Source organism: Musca domestica, unplaced genomic scaffold (genome assembly GCF_030504385.1).
Source record: "Musca domestica strain aabys unplaced genomic scaffold, Musca_domestica.polishedcontigs.V.1.1 10, whole genome shotgun sequence".
Taxonomy (NCBI): Eukaryota; Metazoa; Arthropoda; class Insecta; order Diptera; family Muscidae; genus Musca; species Musca domestica.
Window position 1 is genome coordinate 5122432 of NW_026712115.1, and position 17965 is coordinate 5140396.

General features: G+C 37.1%; 2 protein-coding genes across 2 annotated transcripts; one reads left to right on the plus strand and one right to left on the minus strand.

Annotated features, from left to right (window-relative positions):
• Nucleotides 1-3714: 3714 nt before the first annotated feature.
• On the minus strand, nucleotides 3715-8828 carry LOC131803453 (membrane-bound alkaline phosphatase-like). The gene is made up of 3 exons (XM_059124775.1): nucleotides 8343-8828; nucleotides 7274-8288; nucleotides 3715-3953 (listed from the first exon to the last, which is right to left on the minus strand). Exons 1-3 carry the CDS (start codon nucleotides 8739-8741, stop codon nucleotides 3769-3771), a joined length of 1599 nt encoding a protein of 532 aa, XP_058980758.1. The 5' UTR covers nucleotides 8742-8828; the 3' UTR covers nucleotides 3715-3768.
• Nucleotides 8829-11322: 2494 nt separating this feature from the next.
• LOC131803852 (alkaline phosphatase-like) lies at nucleotides 11323-13190 on the plus strand. Its single transcript, XM_059125623.1, has 2 exons — nucleotides 11323-11744; nucleotides 11810-13190. Exons 1-2 carry the CDS (start codon nucleotides 11349-11351, stop codon nucleotides 13019-13021), a joined length of 1608 nt encoding a protein of 535 aa, XP_058981606.1. The 5' UTR covers nucleotides 11323-11348; the 3' UTR covers nucleotides 13022-13190.
• The last annotated feature ends 4775 nt before the right edge of the window (nucleotides 13191-17965 follow it).

A 17965-nucleotide genomic window follows, 5' to 3' on the forward strand; every position in this document is an offset into this window, starting at 1 on the left:
TCCGCGTTTTATGACCTTCATGGATATTCCAAATTTTGAGTCTTTGTTGGGGAGGTACCAGAAAGAGAGGGCCGATATATCCCTCTATATTCACAACAGATCATGCGTTAGCAAAAATGTTTGTATGTGTGAAATATAAAGAGAACGTGATGCTTATTTCGGATCGGATGAGCTTCATGGTTATTCAAAGCGTTGACCCCTTGTGCATATCCTGCGTATATTCAGATGTGCTATATGTAGATCTGCCAATCTAACCTAGCAATTTTTTGAAAATTTTAACCTTTTTTGGGGGAGGTACCAGAAGGAGTGGACCGATATTGCCCATCTCCGAACTCGATCTAAGTTTGACAATGATATTACGATGTACCAACTTTGGATCAAAACGGATACTTCCCTCGAGAGTTATCATGCGCAATAGCCAGCCAGACAGACAGACGGACGGACATCACTAGATCGACTCCAAATGTCCTGAAACGGATTTGGTCCAAAGAGACCTAGAGTCTAAAACCATTATTTCGACTAGACTCGTTTTGACCGTATCAAATGATATATACCCTTTCTAGCCATATGGCTGAGGCTATAACAAGCAGTTAGTTCTCCGGGCCGAACTTTGAATACCCTTCAGAGTTGCAGATTTTCAAAAAATTCGGTTGAAAAATACGAGGATATTTCTTACATAACAAGAACACATGCTGCCAATTTACAGCAAATTCGGATAAAATTTGTGACTAAAACACATCTTATGCGATATAAAATAGTAATGTGTAAACTGGAGCAAATTATAGCAAAGGCTATAGCCGTAAGAGGAAGAAGATTTTGTCTTTGAAATAATGCCATAGAGCCCTGCCCAGATTTTACACTTATCCAATGGTCATCCAAAATGCTAGACTTCTTCCCTGTCCTTAACTATCTTCACATACAAAATTCCGTGTCGATTAGCTTTCATTTGTGACTTGTAGAGCGATTTTTGGTGAACCCCTAAATATAAAATATAATTCAGTTGTCATCCAAAATGGTAGACTTCTTCCCTGTCCTTAACTATCTTCTCTTGCAAAATTCTGTGTGGACTAGTTTTCAATTGTGACTTCTAGGGCGATTTTTGGTCCATTGAAACCCCTAAATGTACATTACCCTAACCCTACCCTACGCAAAATTTTGTGAGGATCGGACGATAATTGCGACCTGTATATAATACTCTCAACATATAGTGTTGCGGGTTGTAGAAAAGCTTTAGAAAATGTACATTTCAAAATTTTGTAAGTCAATTTGAAAAAATCGCATGGGATAAAAAATATGACAAAAATTAAAAAAATGTTACAAAAAATATTCACTTTTTTATTGTGATATTTTTACGCTATGTTCTTAGATTTTATCCTTTTCTGGCAAGAGGCCATTCCAAATTGATGAGAATTGTGAAAACCAGTCCAGCTTGACTTATAACCAGAATAACTAAGATCTATTTCATTTAGATATACAGGGTGAGATTAAAAAAACTGCAACAAAGTCAAACTCCTTTATTTTTACATTTTTTTTTCTTAATTTTATTTAATAAAAGCAAAAAATGTCAGAATTAGTATCAAATTTTAGAATATGTTTAGATTTGTTCGAATTGGTCACCCTTGGCACAGATTATGACCTCCAAACGGTCAATGAAACCGTCACACGCTGCCCGAATGTTGCGCTGCGGTATTTTGGCCCATTCCTAGCGAAGCGCTTGCTTGAGGTGATTGACCCTTTGGTATTTTTTTAGTGCCAACCTTACTTTCCAAAATACTCCAGACAAAATAGTCCAACGGATTGGTATCCGGAGATTTTGGTGGCCATTGTGCGCTGGAAATGAAGCGATGAACCTCATTTTGTAACCATTCTTGGGTGGCGCGTGTCCTGTTGGAATGTCGAAGGTCTGCGGCCAAAATGTTTGCGTGCCCAAGGCTTTAATTCACCCTCCGCAATAATATTCGGCATTTATTCTGACGATTAATACGAGCGAAGAGAGACCATCGGCTGTTATGGCGGCCCACACCATCACCATAGCCGGCAGAGAAAACAAAATTCGGCAGTTCACCACTTTCGGTCAAGCGAAGCATATCTTTAGCTCTTTTGAGTCTATTTTCATTCTGTTGCGGTGTAAGTTCTTGCACTTTTTGGAATTTCAATGGCTTTACCCCGAACATTGCGATATGTTAAGCTCACTAGCCATTTTTCGGCCACTGTGACGCGGGTTTCGATCAAGTCGCTTCTTTACTTTTCGAACCATTTCTGCTGATGTTGCTGTTTTCTTCCGCCCACTTCCTTCGTCGACGTCGGGCTACGCTACCAGTATCACAGTAACGAGCGATGGTACGAGTCACAAAAGATTTTTTTACTTTCACTCGTAAATGGTGGACTGCTCTAACGATAGTCACTTGTGGTTTTCCAGCCAAATATAAAGAAATCACACTATCACGCTTAAATTCCATCACGAATAACCTTTTTCCTGGAAATTTCTCACCAAAATGCTTTTGTACGCTTGTAAACAATATAATAATAATTTTAACAGCTGTCAGACAAGTGGCTTAGAAATGAAAGTAGTCTGAATTTGGTTGCGTTTTTTCATATCACCCTGTATATTGTATCTATTTTGCTCTATATGCGATATCTTGGGTATCAGCATCACTGTAATGGTCAGAAGTAACCTTTCAATGTACTTGTGATTTGGCCGGATTAAAAATATTCGCGGTTTATAAAAAAGTTATATTTTATTTTATCTGCTAAATATTATCCAACAACCGCCAATTTTGTAAGCCCAGCCCTTCACTCTAACTACCTGCAATATTCCGCGTCTATTACCTTATAATTGTGGCCTGTAGAGCAACTACAAAATCAAGAAATTTTTCTGTTTTTGGTTAATTTCAATCCCTAAAAGTTTATGCGATCATCTCCAAAATCAATGGGCTTCTACGCTGACCTAACCTCACCTCCATTTTCAATTTTGTGAGGATCGGGCCATAATTGCGATATGTAGCGTGATTAAAAAAGAACATGGGCAGACATACATAGCTAGATCGATTCGGCTCGCTGAGATAGGAAGATCCATATGTAGTTTCCTATGTCGGGGACCAATATTTCGAGGTGTTGCATAATTTTTAGCCCAATTAAACTTATAATACCTCAATACATAGTGTTGTAGTGTGTAAAAATAACAAGAAATATCAACAAATGTGCGGTGTACCACTTGAAATGTCCAAAGAAAGATGGGTCCTAAAACCGTTCTTTCGATTAGTCTCATTTTGGTCGCTCCACAGCCATAAGGCTGAAGATACAACTTCTAGATCCTACTAGCAGAAAATAACAATAAACTTAACAGATCATAGAGTATAGAGTTGGCCTTTATTTGAGAATATTAAGTCTTGGCTGCTTTTACCGATCATTACCATTTTATCTCCACCCGAACCCAATTATTTGTAAAATAAACAAATTTAAACTTAATTGGTTGTTGCAATTAATAGTGACACCTAGTGTTGTGTTGAATAACCAAAACAAATAGTTTGTGAATTTGTTGCATCAATTTTTTGTGTACTGTACAAATCCAGTACTGTACTACATGGTGACATATTTTTAGAGAGAAAAATATTCTTATCAAACTTCACCGCCAAATGTCGCTTTATAATAAGTACCTGCAAAAGACACTGATAATATTCATATCGCAACTACATTTAAAATCCATTTTTTTTTTTTCAAAAAATTTTATTTTTCACTTCAAATTGTTACTGTTACTTAAAATTGAAATTAATGATCACTACATAGAGTTGGACCATCCCCGATGCATGCAGCATATGCCATCAAATGTGGTATCGTATGTTGTTCCATAACTCCCCGGAATAGATGTGAGTGTGGCCCAGTAGCAAATATCCCAACATCATCACCGGCATGGGTACCAATCGACGAAGGAATCTGACTGGGATGTGTGAAACCTAAAAGAAACAAATTTCAAAATATGAGAAAAATATTTTCGGTCTAGAAAATGGGCTACATCGGCCAACATTCATTTAAATACCAAAATTGAAACATTGAACCTATATAAATAAAATGTGCGCCTGTGTAGACTATTCATCACTACGAACTCTATATATCAAATTTGAAACAATCCCGTTTTCGGCATAAATTGTCAAAATGCAGAATATCGGAAAGCAATATATTTCTGTCCGAGAAAGATACTAACGCAGGATATATAGGAAAACCGTCCATTGACAAATGTAGTTAAAATCGTCGAAATGCCGAATATCAGTAACATAAACCAGTAAAGAAAGTCTTAAAGTCGAGCGGGGCCGACTTTATGATACCCTACATCACTTTGCTAATTTAGTAAAACTCCACATAACAATTACAAGTTTTTAATGGAAGAATTCAATCATACACGCTATGATTATAATTATAATTTAAAGTTCAAAGGACTAAATATGCCGAAGCATTTGTATCTTTTAAATTCGGACTTGTATTGCCCATTTGGTGCACAATTAATTTGAAATCGAATAAAAATATATATGGGAGCTATATCCAAATCGGAACCGATCTCGATAAAATTTGACAAAGATATTTCTGAGCTGTATTTGATATATTTCCCTGAATATCGTTGTTACGGAGTGCGTATTACGGCTGTGCGTAACAAATATGACAAATCGGATGAACAGAATATATGGGAGCTATAGCTATATCTGGACCGATCTTCACCAAATTTGACACACTAGCTTCTAGACTCAATTCGGTCGTAAGTTCCAAATTTCATCCAATTTGGGAAAATATTAGACGTTTGATGCACAATCAAAGGTAAATCGGACGAAGTTATATATGGGAGCTATATCGAAATCTGAACCGATCTCGATAAAATTTAGGAAATGTATTTCTGAGCTATATTTGATATATTTCCCCAAATATTGTTGTTACAGAGTGCATATTACGGCTGCGGAGGACAAAAAAAAACAAATCGGATGAACAATATATATGGGAGCTATAGCTATATCTGAACCGATTTCGATCAAATTTGGCATACTTTTGTTGTATGTGCAAAATTCCATACTATTCGGGCTGATATTACACGTTTGGTGCACAATAAAAGGCAAATCGGGCGAAGATATATATGGGAACTATATCTAAATTTTGACCGATTATCTCCAATTTCAATAGGGTTCGTCCTTGGGTCAAACAAATGATCTGTGCAAAATTTCATCTGGATCGTGCAATAAATGCGAACTGTACTTTGTTTACAAAAATACATGGACAGACAGACGGACGGACATGCATAAATCGACTCAGAATATGATTCTATGCAGATCATCAAAAGGAACTATGGGTCTATCTCGTTTCCTTTTGCCTGTTACAAACAAATGCACAAAAACATAATACCCTGACCACCTTGTGGTGTAGGGTATAAAGAGGTAGTGGATGAACTAGTCTAAGTGGGTTAATAAGTAGTGTTAGAAAATATTGGTTTTTATCGGGGACGCCCCTTCGAAATTGATATGGCATAAGAGAAATACTTGTTTAGACATTAAAAGTCGATCTAGGAATGCCAATGTGTAACTCTCGAATGGAGTATCCCATTTCGACAAAATTTGGCACGTAACCTCAGGTTAGAAGAGAAAATGAATGGAATCGGTTCATATCTTCTGGTGCCACATCCACAGGGGTAACATTTTTGAATTATTATAAGACTTCTAAAAAACTTCTAAAAAGGAAATACCTTCACCTACATAAGTCCTAGTGTGAATATGCGACTTATCGGCCCACTCCTTTCGGTACCTAAAAAGAGTTAAAATTTTTAAATAATAGCTTGATTTTAAGCAAACTTAACATACAGTTGTATGTGGGCTATACCATATCTTGAACCTATATAGATATTTATCTTCCAGGTAGTAAAGTGCTTGGAAAGAACTTCTAGTATGGATTTTTAGACCCATTGAAAAATTTTGCTAAAATCATCAAAATAGCGAATATAGGGAGGTATCGTTATTTTGGGGATAAACGATATCGTGGAACTATATAGACAATAATCTTCCAGGGGGTGAAGTACGAGAAGTAAATCCTTATGTGGATTTTCAGACAATTTTATTGAAAATTTTAGCTACAATCATCAAAATACCGAATATCGGGAGTACGGATGTAAGGATTATATACGATATCGAAGACTTATATAGACAATCCTCTCCCAGGTGGCAAATTACTCAAAAGAAACTTATTTTCAGACAATTTTTATTGAAAAATGTGGCTAAAATTATTAAAATATCGATTATCGGGGGTACAGTCGTATGGGGCTATACAATATCGTTGACCTATATAAACAATCCTCTCTCAGAGGGTAAAGTACTCAGAAAGAACTCCTTTTGTACATTTTCAGACAATTCCATTGGAAAATGTGGCTAAAATCATCAAAATACCGAATATCGGAGGGTACCGTTGTATGGGAGCTATACGATATCGTGGACCGATATAGCCCATCTTCGAACTTGAACTGCCTGCAGACAAAAGACTGATCTGTGCAAAATTTAGCTTCATATCTTTTCTCATTTTGACTCTAGCGTGATTATAACAGGCAGACTGACGGACAGCGCTAAATCGTCTTAGAATTTTACGGTGATTAAGAATGTGATTAAAATGATTATTTCGATGAGTTACAAACGGAATGACGATTTAAATATATATTCCATAATATGTATGATGTATAAATATAGGTAAGTCCGGCCCCTTAAAAACTCCAATTATCTGTTAAAAACTGTAGCTAAAATCATCAAAATACCGAATATTTGGAGGTACCGTAATATGGGTGGTGGTATGGGAAATCAACAAAATACCGAATATATGGAGTTAGAATTGTATGGGGGGCTTTACGAAAAACGTGGATCTCCATAGCTAATTTTCGGTCAGAGAGGGCGGCGTCTGTTACGCACTCCAAATATCAAATGTATTTAATCCTTAAAACAACGAAAATCTGTAGGTACATTTATATTGGGAATATACGAAAAATTGAACCTATATAGACAGTTCTATGCAAGGATGTTGGCTACATTATGGGAACACAAACAGCCAATTTACAGCAAATGCGGGCTAAATTATGGCTAAAATACCCAACAAATCTTAAATCTGGTTGTACAGTTATATTGGGGATATACCAAAACGTGAAGCACCTATACATAAATGGGGGTCTAGCCCACATATTTTAATAAGACGCACTTTTAAAGGTATAATATTATATTTACCACTATAGCCACTAGCCTTTAGGTGGTTTAAAAAATCTTACTTGCATCCTCCTTTATAATTCCCTCCAAATCGATACGCTGACCATTTTCATCCAAATACTGTTCGGGACCAACAGCATAAGTGAGCGTGGTATATTTCACACCATTGCTGTCGACATCGTGTTGATTTAGACCCAAAATATCTGTACCCCGACCAGGATAACCAGCTATAGTCATGGGATGGCTATGATCCGATGATACCACAATTAAAGTTTCCTCTGGAGTTGTTAAATCCAAAGCCACATCAATTGCTTTTTCCAGCTCCAAAGTTTCATCCAAAGCAATAAAGGGTTTATTGTAGTGATTGGCATAATCGATGAGGCCTCCCTCAACAAACAGAAAATAACCCTTGTCGTTGAAACTGAGAGATTTTAAGGCCGTCTCTGTCATTTCGGCTAGGGTGGGTTCTAGCGTTAAGTTTGCCTCAACATGATAATTCATCAGTCTGGAGGCAAAGATGCCCATGATTTTTGTCACCTGGGTAATGTTTAAATCCAACAACTCTTCACGATTGGTGACAAGAGCACCGCCAGGATGAATATTCTTCCAAAGTTGTAACAAGTTTTTGCCATCCAAACGTTCCCCGGGATGTCCATGGGCATCTGCCATGGTGCGAGGCAGGAATTTGCCCATACCACCACCCATCATAATATCGAAATTACGTCCTGGTACTTGAGTTATCAGCTGCTCAGCCATATCCATGCAGGGCCCTTGGCGCTGAACCTCTTGGGGAATATCTGCATCACATTCCCAAAAACGACTTGCTGTCTTGGCATACAAACCCGATGGACTGGCATGAGTTAAAGAGGTGGTTGTAATAAAACCTGTGGACTTGCCAGCCCTTTGTGCCCAATCCGCAATTGATTCCAAGTGATTGGCGGGATCCATGCTCATAGTGCAATTATCGGCGGCAACATTTGCCGTTACTCCAATGGAAGTAATTTGGGTCTTCACGCCACACAAATAGGCTGTGGCTGTGCAAGCGGAGTCGGGTACTTGGGCATTGGTACAGTAGGTCTGAAATTCGAAAACAATGTAGTTCCATGTTGGAATAGCATGAGTCTTGCTTACCTTACTCAATCCTGTGTGAGGAAACCTCTGAAAACTCAGTGATTCCTCTTCACCCGTCTTACCCTTCAATTGGCCTTTGCGTATGCGTGCCGCAGTCAGGGTATTCAAGGCCATGCCATCGCCAAGAAAGAAAATAACATTCTTAGCCTTATTATAATTATACGAACTTTCCTCCAATAATTTATTCATTTCCCATTTGGCCAGAGAATACCAATACTCGGGATCCTTTTCATGTTCGGGTGTGGGTTTGCCATTACCCACATCTTCAAAGAAACGAGTGGTTGTGGTGCGTGGGGTTTCATGACCTGCCAACCGATTGGGATGATGATATTGAATATCTTTCGAAAATCGGCCCGCCACAATTTCAATGCAAAAATACAAGAGCAGTAGGATTCTCATGACGTCGTCAGTGTTATTTCGAAAACCGTTCTGATGTTGATTGGACTTGAGCACGACAACAAATGTTCTTAATTTGATTTATATTTTGGTAATTTATACTGAAGAGCGAACATTTGTCACAAAAACGTATGTAATAAACTTTTTATCTTGAAATTAGGAAGGCAATATTTACCTGTTTTTGGCTTTTTTTATATATATATTTGCATATGGATAAAATTATATATTATATCTATATAAGTGAGTTTTTCAAAGCCCGACCATAACGACTACACATATTGACATTTTTAATATGAACACGTGGGCAAGGTCCTTGACGTATATTTATTAACAAGGCTATAGATATTCAGGTGAGGTGAAACAAAAAATAATTTTCCCAATACCCGACTTTCGTAATAAAAATGTTCAACTCAATGGAACAAAGGAATATATAATTTGATACGGCCAAAATATGTCTCACCAAAATAAAGCAATTTTGGGGCGAAATCCATTTGAGGATATTTGGTGCCGATCTAGTACATCGTAGAGATGGAGAAAATTGGATCCTCCAACAAAAGGTCAAAATTTCCGAAAAAAAATATCTTATCCGGGGTATCCGATTTCGTTGAAGCATCTTAATATTTGAATCAGGTCAGATATGAAAGGAAGTCGGTTAAGTACTTCTGATACCGCCTCCACAAAGGGTCGAAATGATGAATGGTAACAAATGTCGATGCTAGTAATTTTCTTCAAACTACAGGGTGAGATAAAAAACTGCAACAAAGTCAAAGGCCATAATTTTTACATTTTTTTTAATTTTATTGAATGAAAGCAAAGAATCTCAGAAATAGCATCAAATTTTTGAATAAGTTTAGATTTGTTCGAATTGGTCACCTTTGGTACGAATTATGGCCTTCAAACGGCCAATGAAACCGTCACAAACTGCCCGAATGTTGCTCTGCGGTTTTTTTGGCCCATTTCCGGTGAAGCGCTTGCTTGAGGTGATCTAAACTTTGGTATTTTTATGTGTCAACCTTGCTTTCCAAAATACTACAGACGCAATAGACCAACGGATTGGTATCCGGAGATTTTGGTAGCCATTGTGAGCTGGAAATGAAGCGAGGAACCTCATTTTGTAATCATTCTTGGGTGGCGCGTGCTGAATGCGATGGTGCTGAGTCCTGTTGGAATGTCCGAGATCTGCGGCCAAAATGTTTGCGTGCCCAAGGCTTTAATACACCCTCCAGAATATTTTCGCGATAATATTCGGCATTTATTCTGATGCCACGGTCGATTAATACGAGCGGAGAGAGACCATCGGCTGTTATAGCGGCCCGCACCATCACCATGGCCGGCGCTTGAGTTCTGGTGGCCAACCGAGCAACCGGTGCACATTTTCAGCTGAACTCTTTAGCAAGTAAACACGATCATTTTGTATGTTTACAAACTGCTGGACAACGAATGTTTTCTCATCGGAGAAAATCAAATTCGGCAGTTCACCACTTTTGGCCAAGGAAGTAACTCTTTAGCTCTTTTGAGTCCATTTTCTTTATGTTGCGGTGTAAGTTTTTGCCCTTTTTGGAATTTTAATGGCTTTACCCCGAGCTCGTTTTTCAATATTTGCCGAATGGAATATTGCGATATGTTCAGCTCACGAGCCACTTTTCGGCCACTGCGACGCGGGTTTCGATCAAGTCGCTTCTTTACTTTTCGAACCATTTCTACTGATGTTGCTGTTTTCTTCAGTCCACTTCCTTGACGTCGGGCTATGCTACCAGTATCACGCTAACGAGCGATGGTACGATACACAAAAGATTTATTCACATTTAAATGCTGGAGTGCTCTAACGATAGCCACTTGCGGTTTTTCAGCCAAATATAAAGAAATCACATTATCACGCTTGAATTCCATCACGAATAACTTTTTTTCTGGATAATTCTCACAAAAATGCTTTTGTACGCTTGTAAACAATATAATGAGCTGTCCCTGGCATAATTTTAACAGCTGTCGGACGAGTGGCTTAGAAATGACAGCAGTCTGAAGTTGGCTGCAGTTTTTTCATATCACCCTGTATACTTTGTGGGGGCTAAAATTTATATTTCGAGGTGTTACAACCGGATGAAAAACTTGATACACCTTCCATACTATATTGGAGGGTATAAAAATTGGCCATTGTTTTGTATTTTTAAGAGGTTTGACTTAAGTTTGATAGAAATATTTTTAATATTCTAGGTTAAGATCAACTCCGATAGTCCCTGTGTTCTAAAATGGAATTCCAGATATCTTAAATTTCAACTCAAACACTCATTATTTTGTAATGGGGAAATTTAATTATCATCCCACACACATTTCGACTATTTTGTACCGTCCAAAGTTGCTCCCCTACTGATAATTTCTTTAAGCGTGTATTATAAAAATGATTGTCAATAGTCATAAACCCAGGCAGATGGTGGATTTTATTTACAACATCTGCTTTATTGCCGACCGCCACTTTTACAATAGCCCAAATATCCGAATAATGTGTAGACATAATAAAAACCAAATGAGACAATGTATAAAACATGTATATGTAAATGCATTTGTGTATAAAAGTATCCGATATCAGATGCTCACGCTACAGTAATTACTGCAATGCAGCTCAAGATGCAGGCATTAGCAATTTTTATTTTACTGATTGCTTTGGCGGCGGGAAGGCAATTCCGAGATATTCATGCAGGCACCAAAAGGGTATCATCAAAAATTCTGCGAAATTCCGATTTGGGAGGGCTGCTGACAGCTGGCAAAGTAACTCCACCACATGAACGGAACAGGGAATATTGGCTAAATGTGGCTCGGGAGCAATTGCTGGAACGCACTCAAACCCGCTTGAACACACATAAAGCCAAAAATGTTATATTCTTTCTGGGCGATGGTATGTCCTTGACCACATTGACCAGTGCGCGGATACTAAAGGGTCAATTGCAGGGCAAACCGGGGGAGGAAGAACAACTGAGTTTTGAAAAGTTTCCCTATGTAGGGTTAAGCAAGGTAAGTGGCAATGAGGAAGTTTTTGAAATTTTAAAATAATAGTTTTTATTTATTGCCTTCCATAGACCTATTGCGCCAATGCCCAAGTACCAGACTCTGCCTGCACCTCCACAGCCTATATGTGTGGCGTTAAAGCAAATATTGTCACTCTGGGCGTAAGTGCCAGGGTTAACTACAACAACTGTTCTGAGAGTATGAATCCCAAAAACCATGTATCCTCCATTGCCGATTGGGCTCAAAAGGCAGGGAAATCAACAGGTTTTATTACCACCACCACCCTGACTCACGCCAGTCCCTCTGGCAGCTATGCTCATGTGGCAAATCGTTTTTGGGAATGCGACAGTGATATCACCACCTGGACTGGCTTGGCAGACACCAGTCAATGCATGGACATTGCCCAACAGCTGGTGACTCAAGCACCGGGAAAACATTTCAACATCCTGATGGGTGGTGGTATGGGTAAATTTTTGCCCAAAACCCTTAAAGATTCTCACGGAAAGATGGGTGAACGTTCCGATAATAAAAATTTACTCTCCAAGTGGCAAGGACTACATCCCAAGGGTGTGGTGGTAACCGATCGTCAAAATTTATTAAAAGTGGATGTTAAGAAAGTTCAACACATAATGGGCCTCTTTCAGTCGGGTGTCATGGATTTCCATTCCAACGCCGACCACAAGAAACAACCCAGCCTCGAGGAAATGACTGAGGTAGCCCTAAAGCTATTGAGTAAAAATCCCAAAGGATATTTTATTTTCATTGAAGCTGGTCTCATCGATTACGGCAATCATGCCACAAATCCCGGCCAAAGCACCTCGGAAACTTTGGAATTGGATAAGGCGGTGCAAAAAGCTCGTGCCATGACCAATACCAATGATACACTGATTGTGGTCAGTGCTGATCATGCTCATCCCTTGAGTATTGCAGGTTTTTCAAATCGTGGAAATGATATTTTGGGCATCGATTATTCCTTTCCAGATGCCAATGGTCAATTTTTTGCCACTCTTAACTATGCCTTGGGTCCTCAGCAATATTTAGATGATAGAGGTAAACGTTTGAATTTGTCAGAGTTTCTCGATAACAATCGTTGGGCTGTCCATCCGAGTTACATCAAATCGGAAATGGGTGTCCATGGTGGTGATGATGTGGGTGTCTTTGCTTCTGGACCTCACGAACATTTGTTTCGTGGTGTAATGGAACAACACACTCTGCCACATCTAATGGCCTATGCAGCGGGTATTGGCAATGGACACACAACTTGTGAGGATAAGAGAACATGAGCGTTCCGAAGATTACTTGGGAGATCAAAAGAGATTGAAATCGAAATCTGCTTGCATTTTAATGGATCAATAAAAATACTGTGAATTGAATTTGTTAGGAAATATTTTTTGATTTAATGCAAATTTGAAAAAGATATTTTGTTGATAAATAATGCAAATATTGATTGAATGTCTTTTGTGGCTCATAGTTACATTTTATGTGAAATATTATTATCTTTGACATCATCCTCCTTTAAACTGACTTTAACCCTAAAACGTATTTTTAAATAAGTTTTAAAGTTTTAATGTATTCTGAGAACTACAATAACATTTTATGACCAACAATTTTGTAGAATCTGATATTATACTATCTGAACTTTTCAAAAAATTAGGCACTACTTCTATTCCCTCTTTTGGTCACCTTCAGATGTAAAGTTTCAAAATGCTGATACAGGTGTATTGTATTTTTTGCTCTACTTTCAGGGTCTTCTCGCTTTTCTTTATACTTATTATTTGAGTCGCATAGAGCTATGAAAAATTGTGTTTTTGAGGCTTTATGGCTAGAACATTGATGTTGTACACTATAAACATCACAGAAAATATGGTTTTGAAAATTTGTATACAAAAAACAAGTAAGCAAAGGCTACAGTCGAGCGAGGCCGACCGTTGAATACCCTACAACACTATAATAAACGATACAGTTTATATGGGCGAGATAATCAAAAGGATTCCAGAAGATATTGTGACAAATAAAAAAAGAAAACCATCAGGTTCCGTTCTCTAATTTTCGAATAATAGCAACTTAAACTAATTTGCTCATTTCCAATTTATTTGTAGATGTTGCACTTAAATGGTCTTCCTAGATCTATAACCAATATTTCCCAAACACCTATAATCTCTCAGAAGTGGCAAAAGATTAACATTTATTATTGGTTTTTGACTGAAATGCATCTATATGAGATACAGACATTTGACTATATTCTTCATCGGAATCAGCGTTAACGAAATAGTCAGAAGTGCGTCTTTCCTGTATTTGTGAATTCTCCAAAAAGTCACTGGAATGGACATTTTCGTATTTTGTCTACAAAAGTTGGCAAACTATTTCACACATTGAATATTTTTGGATGGCCATCCAAAACTGCTTGGCTTTTGTAATGTCCGGTAACCCCCATTCAAATGTGCGTGAGGATCGGGCGATAATTACGACCTGCAGACAATTTTGCAGTTTTTTGGTCCATTTCAGCCCCTAAATATATGGCGATCATCTCCAAAAAGAGTAGGCTTCTATTCTGACCCTCATCTTATCTCCATGCAAAATTTCGTAAGGATCGGGCCATAAATGCGATCTGTATATGATATCCTGATATCCTAACCACTTATTTTTGTTAGCTGTAGAAATATTACCAAATGTTTAATTCAAAATGAAAATATGCCAAAAATATGACAAAATTGAAAAAAATATGAGAACATTTTACAAAATCAATAGTTTCATCTTTAGAGAGATATTTTTATGAGATTTTTTTTTTCTTTTCTGCCAAGAGGCCATTCTGAATTAATGAGAACTGTCGAAATCAGTTCAGCCGTTCTCGACATATAAGAGATTTTTCAAGCATATCTTCTTTGATAAACATATATATCGCACATATTTTGCTATATATCCGTTTTGTTGGGTGTTAACATCAATGTAAAGATCAGAAGTAACCTTGTCATGGCTTTGTGATTTCGCCGGGATTTAGAATATTCGCGATTTAATGAAAAATTTTGAATTTTTTCAACACAAAAGATATGGTCTATTTTACCCGCTAAATATTATCCGATGACCACCCAAATTGGTAGGCTTCTTCCCCACCCTAAACTCTAGCTACATGCGAAATTCCGTCGATTGGTTTGTAATTGCGACCTGTATAGCTACTGCAAAATCCGACATTTTTTCAGTATTTGGTCCATTTCAACCCCTAAACATTTGGCGATCATCTCCAAAAGAAATAGGCTTCTATTCTGACCCTAGTCCCACCTCCATTCTAAATTTCGTGAAGATCGGGCCATAATTGCGACCTGTAGAGTGATTACAAATTAACATGGACAGACGGACGGACGGACATACATAGCTAGATCGACTCAGCTCGGCGAGCTAGGAAGATCCATATATACTTTCCTATATGGGAAACCAATATTTCGAGGTGTTACATAATTTTTGGGCCAATCAAACTTATAATACCCCCAACACATAGTGTTGTAGGGTATAATAAATAAATAAATCATGTTCCGCCACTGAGTCAAAACCCATTGCGAACTACAATTACCAATTTTTGGACAAATCCGTGAAAAAATGTGGGAAAAATCATAAAAATATCAAATATCAGGAGGTACCATTTTATGGCGGCTATACGAAAACGTGCACCCATACTTACAACGTCGACCCATACATACGGAGCTAGAATCCATTATGACCTACAAATACTAAATTCTGGACAAATCCGTGAAAAAATGTGACGAAAATCATCAAAATACCGAATATCGGGAGGCACCGTTATATGGCGGCTATACCAAAACGTGGACCGATATATCATTTTCAATACCAACCATCCTAGACACAATACAAATTTTTGTGCCAAATTTTGGAAATATACGTCAAAAAATGTGGGCAGTATCGTGATTTCAACAGACAGACAGACGGACATCGCTATATCGACCTAGAATTTTATGCTGATCATGAATATTTATACGATGAATATTTAGGAGTGTTACAAACGGAGTGTTACATATACATTGTGTCCAATCTTTATGGTCCCATGCAAAGACACATAATATAAACAGTAAAGAAAGTCTTGAAGTCGGGAGGCGCCGACTTTCTGATACCCTACAGCACTTTGCATGTTTAGTAGAGCTTCACATCACATATAAAAGTCAAATCATACCAACTATGATTATAGTTATAATTTAAAGTCCAAATGAAGTAGTATATGAGAGGAATATCCTCCTCTGAATTGATTTCTACTAAATTTGCTTTTTCAATTAGGATAAAGATATATATGGGAGCTATATACAAATCTGAATCGATCTCTATAAAATTTGGCAAATGTATTTTTGAGCTATATTTAATATTTTCCCCCCAATATCGTTGTTACGGAGTGCATATTACGGCTGTGAAGAACAAATATAACACATCGGATGAACATTATATATGGAACCTTTTTTCACCAAATTTGGCATACTTGTTTCTAGACTCAAATTGCCAAACTCCATTCCATTTGGGCTAAAATTACACGTATATATATATATATATATATATATATATATATATATATATATATATATATATATATATATATATATATATATATATATATATATATATATATTGGGAGCTATGTCCAAATCTGAACCGATCTCGATAAAATTAAGCTAAGGTATTTCTGAGCTGTATTTGATATATTTCCCCAAATTTTGTCGTATATGCAATACTATTTGGACTGATATTAGACGTTTGGTCCTTTGGTGGTGGTATGGGAGCTATATCTAACTTTTAACCGATTATTTCCAATTTCAATAGGGTTCATCCTTGGGTAAAGCAAATGTATTGTACACAATTTTATCTCGATCGAGTAATAAATGCGACCTGTGCTTTGTATACAAAAAAAAAAGACGGACAGACGGACGGACATGCATGGCTCTATCTCGTTTCCTTTTGCCTGTTACAAACAATTTCACAAAGACATAATACCCTGACCACCTTGTGGTATAGGGTATAATAAGATGGTACATTTTATTGTTGGTTTTATTCAATAGATGGTGTTGGTAGTAGAAAAATATGTTGTTACCATTTCGTGACTCCACGCATATCATATATATTCCTTCTTTCCGAGGTTTTGCGTAATTTTTTAGCGATTTCGGAATAGCATATTTCTGTAATGTTTCTAATGCATTTTTTCATGTCCTCTCGGCTATTGCCTGATGAAATATTAAAGGCAATATGCATTTTGGCTAATCTTTATAGTCTTATGTGTTTGTTTTATTTTAAATCTCACAAAAATATCGAAACACTTATTAAAACCACATTTTACGTTTAAAGCAGTACTTTATGCGAATTTAAGCAAAAATCTCATACAAAGCAACATTTAAAAGGATCACCAAAGAGAAGAAATCCCTATTTTCATGTTCCCAAAAAAATCTAAAATATTTCTTAATTTTTTGCCATTTTTTTTTTTTTTTTTTTTTTTGACCGATCATGTACAGATTTAAAAATAATTAGTCTTAAAAAGTCATGCAGCTGTTTGAAAAATTATCATAATTATGTATTTTTTGATCACATTTTGCACAGACAAGTTCTTAAATGCTGCTTGTTTTGCTATGCGTAATGGGTCATTTTATTGCGTCTCTGGAGTGGCTATAAAAAAGTTGACTCATTGTTCATTTATAAAAAGTGCGTGGAGGCGCAAACAGTGAAAGTGTAAGATATTAAGAAGGGAAAATATATATATTAAAAAGTGTACGTTTATCTGTTTGTTTATTTATTTATTAATTTTTATAAAGAATAATGTCAGCCAGCCAAATTTTAAAAAATAGAAAAGGCAAAAATAACATATGAAAAAGCTGTAAGTTTGTCCCGGCCGAACCCTCCACCATTTGGTACAAATTTGGCAATTTTCAAAAATCTTAAAATACCGAATGTAGCCGTATATCAGGGTCTATGCGACGACGTGGACCTGCATAAGCAACTTTTGTCATTTAATTTTCATCAACCTACTTCATTTCGTTCGGAAGCTAGAGTGATTTCCACAGACGAATAGACGGACGGACAATGCTAAATCGCAATGCATAGAATTTTATGTTGATCTAGAATATACATACTTTGTGGAGTCTAAAATGTATATTTCGAGTTGTTACAAACGGAACGTCAAACTTAATATACCTTCCATACTATGGTGGAGGGTATAAAAAGGATGGCGAAAAAAAGAGGCTGAA

Excerpts from the sequence above, each read along its gene's own strand:
- LOC131803852 (XM_059125623.1), top strand. The coding sequence starts at position 11,349 with ATGCAGCTCAAGATGCAGGCATTAGCAATTTTTATTTTACTGATTGCT. Across the intron at positions 11,745-11,809 it reads CCTATGTAGGGTTAAGCAAG|ACCTATTGCGCCAATGCCCA; the intron begins GTAAGTGGCAAT and ends TGCCTTCCATAG.
- LOC131803453 (XM_059124775.1), bottom strand. The coding sequence starts at position 8,741 with ATGAGAATCCTACTGCTCTTGTATTTTTGCATTGAAATTGTGGCGGGC. Across the intron at positions 8,289-8,342 it reads CTCACACAGGATTGAGTAAG|ACCTACTGTACCAATGCCCA; the intron begins GTAAGCAAGACT and ends TTCGAATTTCAG. Across the intron at positions 3,954-7,273 it reads AATTATAAAGGAGGATGCAA|GTTTCACACATCCCAGTCAG; the intron begins GTAAGATTTTTT and ends TGTTTCTTTTAG.